At 41.3% G+C, this 18,279-nt stretch overlaps 1 protein-coding gene across 4 annotated transcripts in view; it reads left to right on the top strand.

Moving 5' to 3' along the window:
* Window positions 1-2,117, top strand: part of GPR160 (G protein-coupled receptor 160) — a 40,404-nt gene extending 38,287 nt beyond the window's left edge. For all 4 annotated transcript variants that reach the window (XM_087725271.1, XM_087725272.1, XM_014056800.2 and 1 more), the window contains one exon: window positions 165-2,117. In XM_087725271.1, coding sequence (XP_087581397.1) covers window positions 165-1,225 — 1,061 coding nt within the window. In that variant the 3' untranslated portion in view covers window positions 1,226-2,117. The remainder of the gene's footprint in view (window positions 1-164) is intronic.
* Window positions 2,118-18,279: the final 16,162 nt, after the last annotated feature.

Below are 18,279 nucleotides of genomic sequence, written 5' to 3'. Positions count from 1 at the left end.
AGAGAGAGAGAGAGAGAGAGATAAGATGATGATAGAGATAGGTAAGTATGTATGAAGACTGGTAGGGTTGAAAGGGAAGGTAGGTAGATAGCTCACTCTTTGGAAAATTCATCTTATTTTTCCAAGAATTTAAGATTAATTAATATATTTTCTTGATGTTTTAGGTATGATCTATTTCTGGAAACAGCTGTCATCACTCCAAATAATCATGGCTGCAATCATCAGTTCTTTATTTTTGAATTTTAAAGATGGTCATGATGTCCTGCCTTCCGAAGCGAATGGAGCCTTGCTGCTTGTCATGTTGGGGAAAGTATCTCTCAATTTTTTTCTGTTGCAAGCCAGAAAAAACAGTCATCATCAGAGTTTCATGAGCTATTTCTGCATTTCACTAGCTATCTTTGACTTGCTGCTTCTGGGGATGATGACTCTAATTTTCTGCAATCGGAATATTTTGATTGGAGAGATTAGATTTACCGAGTATCACATCTGCCTTTTGCCTCAGATTATCTCCCTTGTCTATGGAATTTTACATTACCCAGTTTTTTTGATAGCTGGCTTGGATTATTGCTTTACAATAGCCCACACTTCCAACTATAAGAACAAATGCTGGAAAGCACTGTACACAATTGCTGTGATACTCACATGGATTTCTGCCCTTGGTTACATTCTGAATCTTCGGAACAGTTCTTTATGGCTGAATATAAATAACGACAATTATGGGCATCAATGTCCTTTCTACATCAGCAGCCAAACTTACTGGCTCTCACTTGGTATGTTGACCATAATATGCTTGGTTCTTGTTTTCTGTTGGTCAGAAATTCTAAACATGGTGCAGTCAACTAAGCTTATTTCTTTTGAGGGAGACAGTGTTCTGTTATTTCCTTATGAGCTTGAGGGCAGCTCCAGAGGTCATTCAAAATGTCTTTTGGCAAGACTTCTGATCAGCTTCATGGGCACTTGGACACCATTCGTTGTACTCCAAATGCTGATTGTGTTACTTGATGCAAAGATTCCTGCCCACATTGAGATGAACGTCCCCTGGCTTTATTTTGTCAACAGCTTCCTTATTGGGATTGCATGTTGGGTGAGAGGCCAAGACATTGTGTTTCCTGAAGATTCTTGGGATGTGGATCCATTTGTCAGCTGGAAATTTTGCTTTATACCTTTCAGCTTTCCAAACACCGAAAAAGCTGTAAAACCAGACAGCGAAATCACAATCTGTTAATGAACTACCATAGGATAATATAGACTGGGTTGCAGTCAATGGAGAAGGCTGCAAGTTAAGTTGACGAACTACAGGAGAGGAGGAACATCAAATGAAATATCGGTTGAACATTTTCTCAAATTCTGCTGCGTGTGTAGGAACATGGCTGTAAAAAGAATAGTATGTGTTTTCCAAGTTGAATTTCCAATATTGTTATTTCAAAATAAAGTGTAAGGGAGTTTTTACTGTGTTGCAATTGATTGATGAATTATGTGCCATCAAGTAGTTTTCGATTCCTATCAACCACAAACAGATTTCTTCATGAATCATGTTGCTATACTATTTCAACATTAACCAATGATGTGTAGAAAGTTAGCAGCCACCCCTCTCCTTGAAGAATGAAATATTTTAGTAAATATTTAAAAAGGCAGAATATTATAATTCCCTGGACGAGACATTGAGAAACATGCTCTTGGAGACCGAGGGCAACTCCTAATTTCTTAATAGTCCCCAGCAGATATTTGTTGCTCATTAAGAAAGACTGGGCCAGCCTATCTACAAGACAAAAGGCCTCCAGCTCTCTCGGGTGATGGGATTAAGACATGGACATCCAGGACATAATAGGATTAACCCATCTAGCAGCAGAGCTCACTACATTGGACAATCACCTGGGGACATTGCATCACCCAGCGAGCTTCAACCAAATCTGGGACTCGGACAACCTACAAAGTTAGCTATGACCCCTAAAATAGCCAATAGAATACATGTTCTTGCACAGGAACAGGAAGTTCAAGTGCAAAGCCGAAGTAAGGGTATAAATAACCCTCTCTCCCAATTCCATGTGGTCAGCTGCGCCAGGACCATGTGCTTGGTGGTTCTGTTTCACCATTAAACCCTCTTTCCAATCAGCCTCCAGCCTTATGTTTCCAGTGTCTTTTTCCTGACTAGGAACTGAACCAGATGGACATTTTGTCCAACAGATGTAACCCAACAAGTATCAAGTCCTTCTATGAGAATAATTACCTCATAAGGTTGCTGTTGTACAAATAAAAATGGAGATCCCCATATAAAGAAGGAAGGAAAGAAGGAAGGTTAGTAGGTAGGTTTGGGGTGTGCTGTATTTTCACTATATGATGATTTAAATGTACCGTAGAATTTATTTATTCTGAATTTATTAGCCACCCAACTCTGATGGAGTCTTTCAAAGGATAAAACTGAATAGCAACAAAAGACAGCAGTTTCTAATTAATTAAAAAAGCAGAACAGGAATCTTTTCCTGATATGCAAATACATATCAGACATTAATCCATTTTTGCTGCTGCTTGCATTAAAAAGGTACACACTGGCTCAGGAATTCTGGGAGTTGAAGTTCACAGATGGTAAAGTTGTGCATAGCTGCCTAACTCTGCACCAGATAGATCCATGTTCTGAAATAGCCCAACTACCCATTCACAGATATTCCATGGCTGTGAATTGTTAGACAACTTAATAGGCAACTAAACATGTCGTTCTAAGCACCCATCTACCCTCACTTAATTCAGCCTACCCATACTACAGGCAATTATATTTGTTCTTCCCACTGGCAGGTGACACTCGGTATGAGGAGAAACTGAGCCAGAGGACTACTCCAAAGCCTTTAAAAAACAACAACTTGTCTCATTAAAAAAGGAAGGACAGCACCAGTCACCAATTTTTGGCCTCCTATTATAGCAGAACACATATTGACAGTCAGGACCACAAATTATATGGCATTATATATTTTCCTATCCTTTAATGGATAAAATTTAACACCTTTATCTGTCTAGGTCCACCGCAACAAAAGGATACCGATAAGGTAAAGGTAAAGGTTCCCCTCACACTTGTTGTTCCCAACTCTAGGAGGTGGTGCTCATCTCCGTTTTAAAGCCGAAGAGCCAGCACTATCTGAAGACGTCTCCATGGTCATGTGGCCGCCATGACTAAGCACTGAAGGAGCACGGAACGATGTTACCTTCCCACCAAAGGTGGTTCCTATTTTTCTACTTGCATTTTTACATGCTTTTGAACTGCTAGGTTGGCAGAAGCTGGGACAAGTAATGGGAGCTCACTCCGTTACACGGCGCTAGGGATTCGAACTGCTGACCTTGACATGCTGATTGACATGCTCAGCATCTTAGCCACAACAGTACTGAAAAAAATAACCGGATCATTTTTCACACTTATGACTGTTGCAGCATCCCCCATGGTCACGTGATCAAAATTCTTATGCCTGGTAACAGGTTCGTATTTATGAGGGTTGCACTGTCCTGAGGTCATTGATCCCCTTTTGTGACCTGACAACCAAAGTCAGTGGGGATTCATTTAATAACCCTGTTACTAATTTAACAACTGCTGTGATACACTTAACTGTGCCAAGAAAGGTCATACAATTGGGCAAGACTCAGTTAACAATGGTTTCTCTTGGCAACAGAAATTCTGGGGTCATTTGTGGTCCTAAGTCTAGGACTACCTGTATTGAAGTCTGGGAAGGACCTTTCTTCATTTCCTCCACCATCATTATATATTGCATGGCAGAGACTTAAGACATGGCCACACAGCCATTGGCTTCATGTTTTATTTCATGCTGTAGATTTCCACAGACTTCATTACCTTTTCCTGGGGCTTAGATTCCCTGTTTCCCTGAAAATAAGACCTTCCCGGATAATAAGCCCAATTGGGCTTTTGAGCGCATGCACTGAAATAATCCCCCCAAAATAATCCCTCCCTGAAAATATTGCAACACAGCAGCAGTCATGAGGTGACTACGCTCGCTGCCTCCTGTACCTCAAAAATAAGACCTCCCCGAAAATAAGGCCAAGTGATTAGGGGTCAAAAGAAAATAAGACCCTGTCTTATTTTCGGGGAAACACGGTAGATGAAGGACGGAGAAGAAACACCATCCAGAAGACCAATGGGGATGTTGGAAAATTGGCGTTCAGTCTGTTTTGTGGTCAGAGAAGGAAAAATCTCTCCAAAGGATTGAAGAAAACAAATTCTCACAAATGGAAAAGTACCACCACCACCTTCACAAGCTCACCTGTTGGGACAGGTGTGGAAATAGAACAGTGTCCTGCTTTCTTTCTGATCTCCAAAAAGTACTCCGAAGCACAGAGGGCAGTGAATGAAGTATCTATGAGATGTTTTAAGGCCGTTGTGCTTTGCTATGACTACATAACAGATGTGAGACACGGTGCAATATTCGGTAAAATCTTCAGGTGATTTAAAGTGTTGCAGATATACTCTACCACTATGCTTTACGTCGTCCTTTGAGAAGCAAGTGTGTAGTAAAGGGAATGCATATTTAATTATACACGTATGAACCACAGCTAGAAATGTATTTGCACAAAACTGGAAAAATGGAGAGATCCCTACTGAAGGGAATGTGATTAGGAAAATATTAGGACCCAGGCCTGCCACGCCCCTGAACTGGTTCTCCTGGTGGAGCCATAGGCACCGCCATTTGCTTATTGCTTCTGCACATGCACAGAGCAATTTTAGTTGTACTGCGCAAGCACACAGCATGTCCCTGACCAAACCATCAGTAATCTCTGCCGGAACTCACCCCTGAAAACAATAAGAGAAGAGGTGAGTCTCTCCCACCCAAAGAATTGAAAAGTACGTGGCCATTTTTTACTACAAGAGGCCATTGTCATGGCTGAAGAATTCTAGGAGTTAAAGTCCACCAGTCTTTAAAGTTGCCAAGGCTGCCCTAGAGTAAGCTCATTGCAGGCCCAAGCTGCAATACTCTTCATTAATGGAAGCATTTCTACCATAAAGCTACAATTTCTCTTTTTATAAAATTGTTATTGAAAATATTCAGATGGATAAAAGATAAACATGAAAATACATGAAGTAAAAAGATAAAAGAAAGCAGTACAATTAAAGAAAAACAGGAATAGTTACAGATTTAATATTCTTTGCAGCTAATACAAATAGGCATCCCTTATCCCTTATATTGAGAGACCGCCTACTGCCAATTACCTCCACTAGGCCAATAAGATCCCATAGATTAGGCCTCCTCCGAATTCCATCAGCCGGCCAATGTCGACTGGCAACTACCCGGAGGAGAGCCTTCTCGGTGGCTGCTCCGACCCTCTGGAACGAACTCCCCGTGGAGATTCGTACCCTCACCACCCTCCAGACCTTCCGCGTAGCCCTTAAAACCTGGCTGTCCCGACAGGCCTGGGGCTAAAGACTCCAACCCCACTCGAATAGTATGACTGTTGTGCTTTTTTAATGATGTATTGTCTTCATGTTTGTAACTTGTTTGTCCTTCCCTCCCCCTGAATTGTGAGCCGCCCTGAGTCCCCTCAGGGAAAAGGGCGGCATACAAATAAAGTAAAATCAAAATCAAAATCAATCCCTTTTATAAATTACGTGAAAGTTGTCTTTTTAAATATTCAGCTTATTTTTTAATCAGCAAATCCACAAATAACCATCCCCCTATCCAGTGGTGGGTTCTGGATCCCGTCACAACTGGTACACAGTGATGGGGCCGAGCATACACCACGGACACCCACGCTGCGCATGCATGCGCACCCACCCCCCTCAGTGCTCCAGCTGCTCGGTGGAGCATCGCACAGGCACCATACTCTGCATGCGCATGCACAAATGGCCCAGTCGGGTCAAATATAGGTAAGGAACGCGGGTGGGTGGTACTGGTGCCTGCTGGGAAGGAACCACCACTGCCCCCACCCCATTTTGACCAAAAGGCTTCCCGTTTGTTTTTATAAAAGTACTTTTACTCCTGACCAAGTGGGTCAGTTTTGCTATTTCCTATAAAGCAACTATCTCATTAGGCGAACTAGAGTTTCTTTAGCCATGTTTTTTTTTTAAAAAAACTGAATTTAGTTAAAATCCAGGTTCATTTCCAGACCAGATACAAAGCAGAGAGGAAAACATAATGGTGGAACTACCACCTATTTTAAAAGCAATAGCTGAAAATTCAGATCCTGGAAGCAGCAGGAAGGGTATTTGATCAGTAGCTTGGCTTCACCAATAATTTGCTTTGCAAATATGATTGCAAGGTGCCTTACTTGTGTTATGGATGGACAGAAATCTAATTTTCATACCTGTACGTTATTAAGGAAAAGGTTAATATTCAAGCAGATTGGCTGAGTGGAGGAATGGGGCCAAGATTGATGGTTTTCTAAATCCCGTTTTCTTCTAGGGAATAGTTGGGAATTGGGTCATAACCCCTTCAGAAATTGGACGGAGTCATTAAGTGAAGCAGCAAGCAGTTTATTGTGAAATACATTCTTGCAAGAGTGAATAGCTAGCAAAGTAGGCACACGTTATGATAAATTTCAGTAGTATTTTATTCCCTATTTAGTCCCTCCCTGGCCTCCCCATTGGCTGGGTACTACAAGGTTTACAACCTATCCAAGCTGCCTATAGCCCTACGTGAATCTTGGCCTGTTTACATCTCCCCCTACCATGCTTTAAGTGCCCCTTCCCCTTATTTATTTATTTATTATTTCTTTCTTCTTTTTTTTAGAATAAATTCTGCTTAATCTTTGGCAGTTGTAACAACTTTTCACTACATCTAGCTTTGGTTGCTTTGGTTAGAATTTCCTATGAACTATTTGCATAAACTTAAGAAGATAAGGTTACCTGATAATGCTCTTACTCTATATAATCTTTTTTCTATAAACTACTGTGGTTAAGCTATGCACAAGCTGCAGAAGCTTCCTGTCAATCCAGCTTTTCACCTTTTCCCGTGTTACTTTTAGCCACATCAGCTTCTGAGTGCATTCTTTAAAGGTTAGCCTGGCGTGACTAATGGTGTAACTCAGTGGTTCCCAAACTTGGCAACTTTAAGACTTGTGGACTTCAACTCCCAGAATTCTCCAGCCAGCTCTGCTTAAAGTTGCCAAGTTTGGGAACCACTGGTGTAACTGATGCAGAAGCAACATCATACTACCTTCCACAAGGGATAAGCTTTAACTTATTCCTGTGCTTTTCTATGCTGTCTCTTACAGGTGAAGCTCAAAAAATTAGAATATCGTGCAAAAGTTCATTTATTTCAGTAATGCAACTTAAAAGGTGAAACTAATATATGAGACTCATTACATGCGAAGCAAGATAGTTCAAGCCGTGATTTGTCATAATTGTGATGATTATCTCTTAAAGCTCATGAAAACCCCAAATCTGCAATCTCAGAAAATTAGAATATTACATGCAGTCAATAAAACAAGGATTGTACATAGAACAATATTGGACCTCTGAAAAAATATAAGCATGCATATGTACTCAGTACTTGGTTTGGGCCATTTTTGCAGCAGTTACTGCCTCAATGTGGCGTGGCATGGAAGCTATCAGCTTGTGCCACTGCTGAGGTGTTATGGAAGACCAGGATGCTTCATTAGCAGCCTTCAGCTCTTCTGCATTGTTAAGTCTCATGTCTCTCATCTTTCTCTTGGCAATGCCCCATAGATTCTCTATGGGGTTCAGGTCAGGCAAGTTTGCTGGCTAAACAAGCACAGTAATCCCACGGTCATTGAACCAGGTTTTGGTGCTTTTGGCAGTGTGGGCAGGTGTCAAGTCCTGCTGGAAAATGAAGTCAGCATCCCCATAAAGCTTGTCTGGGGAAGGAAGCATGAAGTGCTCCAAAATCTCCTGGTAGACGGCTGCGTTGACCCTGGACTTAATGAAACACAGTGGACCAACACCAGCAGATGACATGGCTCCCCAAATCAACCCAGACTGGAAACTTCACACTGGACTTCAAGCATCTTGCAGTGTGTGCCTCTCCATTCTTCCTCCATACTCCATACTTGGTCCCTGGTTTCCAAATGAGATGCAAAAGTTGCTCTCATCAGAAAAGAAGACTTCGGACCACTGAGCAACAGATCAGGTCTGTTTTTCTTTAGCCCAGGTAAAACGCTTCTGACGTTTGTTGTTCAGGAGTGGCTTGACAAGAGGAATACGACATTTGAAGCCCATGTCTAGGATCCGTCTGTGTGTGGTGGCTCTTGATGCACTGACTCCAGCTTCAGTCCACTCCTTGTGAAAGTCCCCAACACTTTTGAGTGGCCTTTTCCTGACAATCCACTCCAGGCTGCGGTCATCCCTGCTGCTTGTGCACCTTTTTCTTCCAGACTTTTCCCTTCCACATAACTTTCTATTAATGTACTTTGATTCAGCAGTTTGGGAACATCCAACTTCTTTTGCAATTACCTTTTGAGACTTTCCCTCCTTATGGAGGTGTCAATGATGGTTTTCTGCACAACTGTCAGGTCAGCAGTCTTTCCCATGATTGTGATTCCTACTGAACCAGACTGAGAGAACATTTAAAGGCTCAGGAACCCTTTGCAGGTGTTATGGCTTAATTAGCTGATTAGAGTGGGACACTTTGAGCCTAGAATATTGCACTTTTTCACAATTTTCTAATTTTCTGAGATTGCAGATTTGGGGTTTTCATGAGCTTTAAGAGATAATCATCACAATTATGACAAATCGCGGCTTGAACTATCTTGCTTTGCATGTAATGAGTCTATCTCATATATTAGTTTCACCTTTTAAGTTGCATTACTGGAATAAATGAACTTTTGCACGATATTCTAATTTTTCGAGTTTCACCTGTATTTTTAGGGAAGAAGAGCTGTGGTGGCACAGTGGTTAGAATGCAGTATTGCAGGCTAATTCTGCTGACTGCCAGCAGTTCGATTCTGTTTGACTAGCCTTCTATCCTTTGAAGGTTGGTAAAATGAGGACTCAAAATTGTTGGGGGCAATATGCTGACTCTGTAAACTGCTTAGTAAGTAGTATATAAGTCTAAGTGTTAAGTGCTATTGCTATCCAAGTTCTACAGCCACTACACTGGTGGGGACAGCCTATTTTCCCAAGGGTTGATTACCAAATTGACAGATCTCAGTGCAAGCCATCTCCCCTAGTCAAGCCATTTCCCTGCCTCGGTTGATTTCATGAGGATCAATTATACATTCAATTACTTCGTATGTGAACAAGGATTATTGCCAGCATTGAAATCATCCTAAATTATGGGTTTTCAACCATATTAGCTGTCTTCAAGTTAATTTGGGAGGTTTTAGATGAGAGCAATAACTATATACAGAAGGTAGTCCCAGTTAGAAACTGTGTTTAAAACAATCCTAGCATTCTGCAGGTAGCTGTGGATATGAATCATGAGTAGCTGTGGGCATGTGAAGGATTCCCATTTTCTAGCTATAACTCAAGGTTTCCCTTCCTATGCCTCTCTCATCTCTTCCCCAAGTAGCAGATTCATACAAGTGGATCTATCAGGACAATGAGGATGCTGAAAAACCCTTCGAGTTCCCAGACCTGAATCTCCTTTGGAAAACGTGCTTTAAAAAGCCACACTTTGCCAATTTTAGTACTAGCCAGGAGGCTGAAGAACTAACACTTGCTAATTTCTATGGAGTCATCCAGGTGACAGTTGTCCAAAAGTGCTTTTTCAAAAGGAAACTGGACTTTGTTTTGTTCTTGACCATATTTTGCTTCTCATTCAAGAAGCTTCTTCAGCTATAACCAAGCTTCTTGGATGAGAAGAGAAACAGCTTCAAAAAAAACAAAAAGTGAAATCCAGTTGCCTTTTGAAAAAGCACTTTTGGGGTAACATTTGCTTAGTGAAGGAATTCATATTTGTTTGTTCTAGAATGAGTAGTTCTCAGCCTTAATCTCCAAGGAAGACAATTCCGCTGAGACCAGGTGGTCGTATCACTGCATTTTATCTGAATTCCATGTAGGTTTAAGAAATTGTTGGTGTGAATGGGGAAACCCAAATAAGGGCTAAGGAATATTGTTGCCTAGATGTTTTGTGCAACATGGCAGTTTGGGGAACCGAGCATGATCTTTATTGCAACTCTAATGGGATCGCACCAACAAATGTATGACTTTATCAAATCAACTCTCACACTCCCCTCAAATGTCACTTGGTCTGTCAGTGGTGGGTTGCAAATCGCGTTCCAACCGGTACAGTTGGAACGGGGCCGGTGGCGTCCTCAGGGATGTGTGAAGCATGCACATGCGTCTTAGCACCTCTGTGACGTTCCAGCTGCTCTGCGGAGCATCGCGTAGGTGCTGTACGTACCATGCGCCTGTGCGGAAGGGCAAAAGCCTTTAAACACCAGTAAGGAGCGCGGCGGGCGGGTGGGCCCTCCGGAGCACCATACCAGAATGGTATCCGGTGTTCCGGGCTGGCTCTGGTACGCCCGTACCGGGGCATACCGCCTGCAACCCACCACTGGTCTGAGTGCATCTGGAACTTCTAGTTACTAGAACTTCTACTAAGAATCTACATTAAAGTATCTTACATTTTTACTCAGCATTAAAAGAGGTAGTCCTCGTTTAGCTATCACAATTGGGACCTGCAACTTGGTAACTAAATGAAGCAGGAGTTAAGTAAAACTGTGATTGTGCTTACCATCTTATGTCACATTTCCTTGCTTTACAGACCTGTGAAAGTTGTAAATACAAGGATTGGTTTCTTAAGTTTTTCATCACCATCTGTTCTGAGACAGCCACTAAACAAGGACTACTTGCAGATATTTATTTTTCCTGTGGAAGCTTCCCCCAACGAGTCTAACCCAATATTACTCTTAAACATTCCTTTACTGCCTACTTCATCCCCCAAAAAATTTCAGATAGATTCGGTGTAGTCTTGTTTTAGCTCTTGAGCAATCACAGCCCTAACATGCATCCCCCCCCCCCACCTGCGGATTGGAAAGTGATGACTATGTAGGATGCTTGCATGGTAAGGATATTTGATAGGGATGCCTCTACTTCTTTATCTGTGTAAGCACCTGATTATAACAGAAAGTGATGGGACCAGAATTGTCATTAAGTGGTGCGGTTGTAGAGCCTGACATCATGTGACCACATAGCTTAGCAACAGAAATTAATTTTATGGGAGAAAAAAATACTATTAAATGTATTTACATTTATCAGGTCTCTTAAAATTCTGGATTATTGTAAATGATTTGAGCTCACTGTTGAAGTTCCTAAGGCGGAACGTATACTGAACTGAACAACAGACTTGGTTGCTATTTTATTTCTGAAATGTGAAAAAAAGAGAGCCCAATAAACAAAGGAGACAAATGAAAGTCAGTTTTTATTTCTGAAGCTGTGTATTCACAATTTTAATGTAAAATTGAAATATAAACCAACTTGATGATACTGTCAGTAATCTCACAGAAAGCAATATTACCACATAAAAATGTCCAATAAAAAAGAAGTGTGCTGTTTAACAAAGGTGCAATTACAAGCAAATTGAAGCAGCAATAGTATAAGGTGCTTTGATTTTTCATTTATATAATCAGTTTTTTTTCAACAGACAGATTAATAACAAATAAATTTTACACCACTTTTACGGACCATAACAAATATGAGAATCTAAAATTCATCCACATGCTATACATGTATGTATGTATATCTGTATTCATACATACAAGATACATATAGCTTAAACTTTACCTCATTCGTCGTGTGGCATTTTTCTTTTAAGTTAAAAATGATTCAGCTTCTTTTGGAACAAGCAGTAATTAAAAAAAGCAACTCAACACTGGAAAGAAAATCCAAGTCCCAAATTAGTGCCACACCTATTCAAAAAAATTTTCCATGGTAGAGAGATCGGTTATTTTTATAATCTCATATTAGTTTATTTGAAAATACCCTCAGTACTCGCTCATTCTCACAGATGAGCTCATTCCTAACAGATTCCTCTCTTTATTTGCTTCTTCATATACTGCATTTATCTGATAGGAAAGAGATTTCCCCCATATAAATTGTCACTGTGAGTATGGCTGGGGAGGAAGGGACTTCACCATAAATTAGCTATGAATAGATGATACTGTTGGAAAGGGGCTACTGGATAGGTCTGAGGCCTACAGCAGTGGTTCCCAAACTTGGCAACTTTAAGACTTGTGGACTTCAACTCCCAGAATTCTCCAGAATTCTGGGAGTTGAAGTCCACAAGTCTTAAAAGTTGCCATGTTTGGGAACCACTGGCCTACAGGGTTGCTTTGAAATTAAAATAACCTTGCACATTGCTTATTGCTTGCCAGGTTGAATTTAATTGGACATCCCTACCCTGGGCAGATATAGTATTTGCTCCCTATCCATCCAACATGGTTCCCACCTTTGTCTTCTCATATTTCCCAGTGTCCTTTTTGCTCACCCAATACCCTTTGTAGCAAACTGGTGTCACCGTTGAAAGTGGTCATTATATATTTGTGTCCTCATATCTCACGCAAGTATGTTAAAGCCGCAGCATTTGGTTGATGATGTCATGCGTGTTTCATCCCCCCTGCTCCCCTCACCCCACTCCTGGATGTATAGCTTCACCCCATTTACTGCCTCATTGGCATCGCAGGTCCTCACTGCTTTTCCTGGAATGACAAAAAAGGGTTGCAGTATCGCATGCTCTGCTCCTTTTTGGGTGTGCGCACAATCACAAGTGACCAGGCTGGCATCACAATGCAGCAATGCTGCTTTTGCCATTCTGAACATCCCCTGCGCACACCCCTTTCCGAAGCTCCTATATTACTTCCTTTTGCTGTTCTGATGGGAAAGGGGGGGGGACTGTTTTGCATCTGTGCCTCTGTGTATTGGTTTAGTTAGATTGGGGATCAATTGAATTTATAAATGTACTTCCATAGAATATTAATCTTAATCTACAGCTATTAATTCAATATCAATTTATTTTTCTGTCTTTTGCTGGAGCGTGACTTCCGACTACCGTACATACATATATACATACATATATGGACACACATGTACAAATAGTCAAACTCACGGATTTGAAAGTAGGAAATATCCTGAATTGGGTTTCATGTGGAAGTTGCCAAGGCTGAAATTGTTATACATTACTGCAATGATTCCCTCAGACGGTTCCCCAGTTATGTCTCCTTATGTCAGCTTGGAGGAAGATGAACCAGTTCCAGGCATGTCTGAGTTGGTTAATGGCTCCAAGCAACCGTCTGAGAGGGAGTTGATTCAAAGCAGCTGCAGCAGGACAGCCCAGAGGCTTCAGGTGGAGAAAGCATGCAGCTGGAGCCTATCAGGAATGAGGAAGAGGAACTCCCTGCTGAAATTGATCCAAGAACACATTAGGGCAGAGAAAAGGCAAGGAGCAGCGAAGGCCAGCCACGTTACTCGTGAGGAGGAAGCCTCGTCCTTCTTGATGGGCCGCACCAGAAGCTGGCTATTTAGCACAACAGGTAGGTGGAAATGATGCTGGGAACAATGCGTTCATTTCCCAGCTGTGTGTAATCTGGTCGTTGTGATTCCTTGCCTTGCTTTGGATCAATACCGTGCTTTGACTTGGATCGTGCCTTGTGAACGCTGGACTTTTCCTGCCTCGTGATCCCTCTCGTATTGTGGATTTAATTTTGCCCGGTGGTTTTATTTTGATTGGAAAACTTTCAAGTGCCTTGTGGCCTCATTGGCCATTACTCTGTGGGCTACCATTGGTCTGTGTGTGGCTGGACTTAATTGGGACAATTCTGGGTTTTTGGTGAAGGGAGTTGCAGGAGAATATTAATAAACCCACTAAACCACAGTTATGTGCGTGAGTGAGTGGGACAGCACAATCACCTACTCTGTTTTTAGGAGGAAAATTAAAATCAGGCAAATTTTCCTTTCAGGTAAACACAGTACTGAAGAGGGCAGAGTGACCCCAGAAACAAAAACAAAAAAAAGAGAACATATTGTCAAGAATAACTTGGAGGCAAATAAAGTCAAACATGACATACTTAAATAGCTTTCCAAAAACCAGTGCAGTACAAAGGGCGGTATAAATACCTTTTGTTGCAACAAACTGTAACTTTGTCCATTTTGCTGGTCCCCATATTCTTGTTTTATGAACAGAGAAAAGGGAATATAAAATACTAATTTTACAAAATCAGAGACAATAAACTTTTACAAACATTTAAGGTTACAGGTCAGTTGAACTTGTCCTCTTTCGCAGGACACAGTTCTTAATAAACTTCATAAATTGGACAATCTTCAAAGTGGTTTAAATATTTATCAAATGAACCCTTATGAAAAAAATTATATTACAAAGGTACTCCAAAAGCATGAAATTTATCAAATGTTATGTAGATCAAACTTCTCTTAATATAAATAATAGCTGATTTTTCTTTCTTTCTTTCTTTAACCATCCAGATTCCAGATACAGATGCCCAGTTTTTTTATTAAGCTGGAAAATAGCTTTAGACCTTGATAACAAAATAAGGATATAATGAACCTGACTTGATAAATCGTTGTTTGTAAGGGATGAGAAGAAGTTCACGGGCTCCTCTCTGCCTCCTCGAATTAAGTGCTTTTACTATTGTTTCTGAAACAGCTTATGTCTTAAATCACTAGCTGAAATCACAGAACTAAACGGTATTAAAAGGTAGGGGACAATTTATGGAACTCTTACATCTTACACTGCTGCCAAATTGAAGATGTGTGGACTTCAATTCCCAGAATTCCCCGCACACAGCGTGATGGCTGAGGAATTCTGGGCCCACACATCGTCAGGTTGACAGGGCTGAGAAACACTGTCTTACACGAAACCTTTTTAAGGCCTGTCATTATTGCAAGTCATTAGTCACGTATCATTTTACTTGTTATACCCTCCAGGGCCATAACAAGAAAGTGCCACCATCTTTCCTCTATCTAGTTTCTTTCCATGATTGCAACCATTATCAAGCTTGTCATGACTGACACAAAATAGTAACACATTCAGTAAGGAAAGCAAAAATACTTAAGAAATATTTCAGAATAAGAAACGGCGAAATGCTGCGAAATTTTACAAAAGGAAACTATCATACAAATATTCTAGGAAGAACGTACAGTGAAGTCTCTGTTTAATACAGAGGTCTCCCACCTTGGCAGCTTTAAGCCTGGTGGATTTCAACTTTGTTGAACGAGATGAAGTCCGCCAGGCTTAAAGTTACCAAGGTTGGAGACCCCGGGTTTAATAGACTTCTATTTAATGGACTTTATATATAGCAGGCAAGATCCTAAATGGATGCGTGCCGCTCCCCAAATGCAGGTAGTCCTTGACTTACAATCACAATTGAGTCCAAAATTTGTGTTGTTAAGCAAGACATTTGTTAAGTGAGTTTTGCCCCACTTTACAACCTTTCTTGCCACAGTTGTTAAGTGCATCACTGCAGTTAAGTTAGTGCCAAGGTTGTTAAGTAAACCTGGCTTCCCCATTATGGACTTTGCTTGTAAAGAGGTCACAAAAAGGGATCAGATGACCTTGGGACACAGTAATTGTCATAAATATGAGTCAGTTGCCAAGTATCTGAATTTGATCATCGGACCATGGGGAAACCTTCGACGGTTGTTAAATGTGAAAACGGTCATAAGTCCCTTTTTCCAGTGCTGTTGTAATTTTGAATGGTCATTAACTGAATTGTTTGTAAGTCTGAGGACTACCTGCAATAGGAACAGTCCATTAAATCGAGGTCTTACTACCTTCTATTGTATAAGGTTTGCATTTTTGTGCAGTTAACTCTTATCAGGCTTATTTGCAAAGAAGATATTAAAGGATCTGTTTTTTTGTTTAAATATATATATATATATATATACACAAGGATTTTCATTCTACAAGGAAAGTACACTTTAAAAACTGGTTTTCACAATTCTGTTCAAAAAGAGTGAAGCAATTGTAACCAGGATTTACTTTATCACAGGGATCCCCAGCTCCTGGGCTGTGATCCACTAATGGGCTGTGACCTATTTGGGATTGGGCCGCACGACTGGCAGGGCCGCATGTGCAACTCAACTTGCACAAGCAGTGGGCCAGTGGGCACTCTTGCGCGCGCCCGCTTGCCTACTGCTTGTGCAAATTGGGCCAAGCTGTCCCACCTCTCACCGGCCCAGTTCCCCTCCCGCTCCAGCTGGACCACCAAACTGCAAAGGTTGGGGACCTCTGCTTTATTGGGCCCCCTTTGGAAACAATGAACCCCATTCAAAATACACACTGCCTAGGTAGTCCTCAAGTTACAGCAGTCATGGTCCCTGCCTGTGAAAGTCGTCTAACACATGATGTTTTTGTAAATCAGGTTCACCCTCATGACCAATTTTTAGGACCTTTTATTTTTTTGCGATGACTATTAAGCAGCTGCTGCAGTTCAATGGCTGCCACGGTTGTTAAGCCACATTAATCATTAAGCAAAACACTGCTTGGTTTGGCTGGAAATGCCGGTTTTCAGCAAAATTACTGTAAAATGCAGTGATGGGACAGGGCGATGCTGCAAATAGCGGTAAAAGTGCCCCATCCGATTGCACCCAAAATGCAATCATGGTCATGGGATACAGAAGGGATAACCTCACCATCAAAACTTCGAATCCAGATGGTGAAGTATCTCCAGGGAGATTTGTTGTAATGACCACTGCTAGGTGACTGGTTGTAAGTTGAGGACTACCTGCAATGTATTCCTTTCCACTAAAAACTGCAGCCTGAAAAGGAGCCGCAGAAGCCGGGAAGTTTTCTATCTGTGCTCTGTTCAAGTCTATGAGATGCAGCTATGTTTGGCTTTAGTGGACAGGTGTTATGCCAGTCAGGGAAACTCATCTTTCCCCCCTCACCCCTTGCCATACTACTACAAGTAGTAAACAACACTACTATTATTTTCTAAATGGTCCCTGAACTATTACAAACAACTTTTCAGGGGATCCTAAGAACTAAAGTAGAATTAGAAAAACTAGCAACAGAATTCAGTGTCTTGTATACATTCAGACGTTTTTGTCGTTGGATGCAACAACTTGGATGAGGCAACTCTGATACAACAACCCTTGCGCCCCGGGAGATATTCTGCAGACACCTATAGCAACAGTCCCAATTTGCCAAAATAAAACAAAAATTACTAATGATCACTTGGTGCACTTTTTAGGGGGAGACTCTGCTGGCGTATCATGAAATGAACTTAAGAAATAGGACATTGCTAGAAAAAGAAGAGGGCAAAAATATCCCTCAGACAGACAAAATCTTCTAAAATGTTCCCTCCTGCAATTAACCCCTTGCTTTTTATTTGACAAATTGCCTAAAGAAAATGGATAAACCTTCCAAATAAGGGCTCTCACTGTTGACTGTGTTCAGACAAGTCACAGGGAATTCAACTTGCACAATTATTTCCATGCAGCCTCCAACATCAGCACCCACGGAAATTGCAGTGAAAAATGCTCAAAGCAAACACAAAAGCATTCTAATTGGAGGCAATCCAAAAAGCTTTCTTCAAAACAAGTCCCTCCCAAGGAGGAAGCTGCCTAGACAGAGGACAGCACATTCTGCCCTTTTACTAACTCAGGGCTAAACTCTGCATGCAGGGGGAAATGGGACTGGAATTATTATTATTATTTTTTTAGCTACAAGACTATTCCCTCCCCATGGATGGCAAGCGGAGGGGGAAAGGATTGTATGCAAACACAGGTAGTCCTTGACTTATGACCACAACTGAGCCCCAAATTTGTGTGGCTCATCAAGACAATCATTAACTGCCAAATTTGTCATTTGTTATGACCTATTTGGACAAAGTTGTTAAGTGGATGACTGCAGTGGTTAAACAGCAACATGGCTGTTAAATGAATCTGGCTTCCCCATTAATTTTGCTTTTCAGAAGGCTGCAAAAGATCATCACGTGACCTCGAGACATTACAAGTGCCACAAATACATGCTGATTATTTAGGGTCTGATGATCACATGATCATGGGGATATTGCGACAGTCGTAATGGTGAAAATGGGTCATAAGTCACTCCCTCCCGCCCAGTGCCGTTGATGGTTTTAAGTTGAGGACGACCTGGGGGTCCTCAGTAGCCTGACAATTCAATCTGACAAAAATGTTTACCACCTCCTCAATGCAAGAGGAAGGACCCATGCCTGTCAAATTATCCAGATTTAGATATGCCAATCACCCGGATAGTAATGCTTCGGTGTTCTTTCAGCAGTTATCTGCAATCTGTCAAATTCTTTTCCTGGGGATTAAGCTAGAACAAAATCTGTTTTTCCCCCCTCAGGACAGAATCCTTTGTGCTTCTCGTCATATCCTGCATTCTTCAGAGAAACAATACTACTACTGAC

Source organism: Thamnophis sirtalis, unplaced genomic scaffold, assembly GCF_051295495.1.
Source record: "Thamnophis sirtalis isolate CommonGarterSnake01/CBP01778 unplaced genomic scaffold, rThaSir2_p1.2 scaffold_11, whole genome shotgun sequence".
NCBI classification, from domain to species: Eukaryota; Metazoa; Chordata; class Lepidosauria; order Squamata; family Natricidae; genus Thamnophis; species Thamnophis sirtalis.
This window is presented reverse-complemented; position numbering and strand designations above follow the sequence as displayed.